A 595-nucleotide genomic window follows, 5' to 3' on the forward strand; every position below is an offset into this window, starting at 1 on the left:
GGGGGAATAGAATAGTGTAGAAAGAGCTTTACTCTGTATCTAACCCCGTGCTGTTCACCTCTCTCGGTGACCTAATGCTGTCACTTTTTTTGGTGCAGTGATTGGCTTCGGGAAGTCGTGCTTTATGTCAGGACAGAACTACCCGCACGGAATCCGATGGGAACAGGAGTGTAACACCTGCCAGTGCCTGAATGGCAACATCAATTGCACTAAGGTAAACTCGCAACTGATGCTTGTGTTTCTTAACATCGACTTAAACATAAAAATTAACTACCAAAAATGAGCAGTTAGCTGGATTCGTTTCTCGCCCTTTGCATGTTTCGAGGGGGACCACGTTACTCCGAGCCTCCCTCTGAGCTGACGTTTTTCAATTGTGTTCTCCTCTTGACTATAATTCCTCATCGATGACACTGCCTACTTTCACTCTGACCACAGCTTATCTGCTGCTCAAAACGTTGTCCCTTGACTTTAGATAACAAGGTGTAGAGCTGGATGAACGCAGCAGGCCAAGCAGCATCAGAGGAGCAGGAAGGCTGACGTTTCAGGTCTAGACCCTTCTTCAGAAATGGGGGAGAGGAAGGGGGTTCTGAAATAA

The 595-nt window shown here is 46.9% G+C and overlaps 1 protein-coding gene across 1 annotated transcript in view; it reads left to right on the top strand.

Annotated features, from left to right (window-relative positions):
* LOC109917089 (protein jagged-2-like) overlaps nt 1-283 on the top strand; it is a 116628-nt gene extending 116345 nt beyond the window's left edge. The window contains exon 19 of the mRNA XM_048600015.1: nt 99-283. Within this exon, the coding sequence (XP_048455972.1) occupies nt 99-283 (185 nt within the window). The remainder of the gene's footprint in view (nt 1-98) is intronic.
* Nucleotides 284-595: the final 312 nt, after the last annotated feature.

This window comes from Rhincodon typus, chromosome 8, assembly GCF_021869965.1.
Source record: "Rhincodon typus isolate 14 chromosome 8, sRhiTyp1.1, whole genome shotgun sequence".
In the NCBI taxonomy this organism is placed as follows: domain Eukaryota; kingdom Metazoa; phylum Chordata; class Chondrichthyes; order Orectolobiformes; family Rhincodontidae; genus Rhincodon; species Rhincodon typus.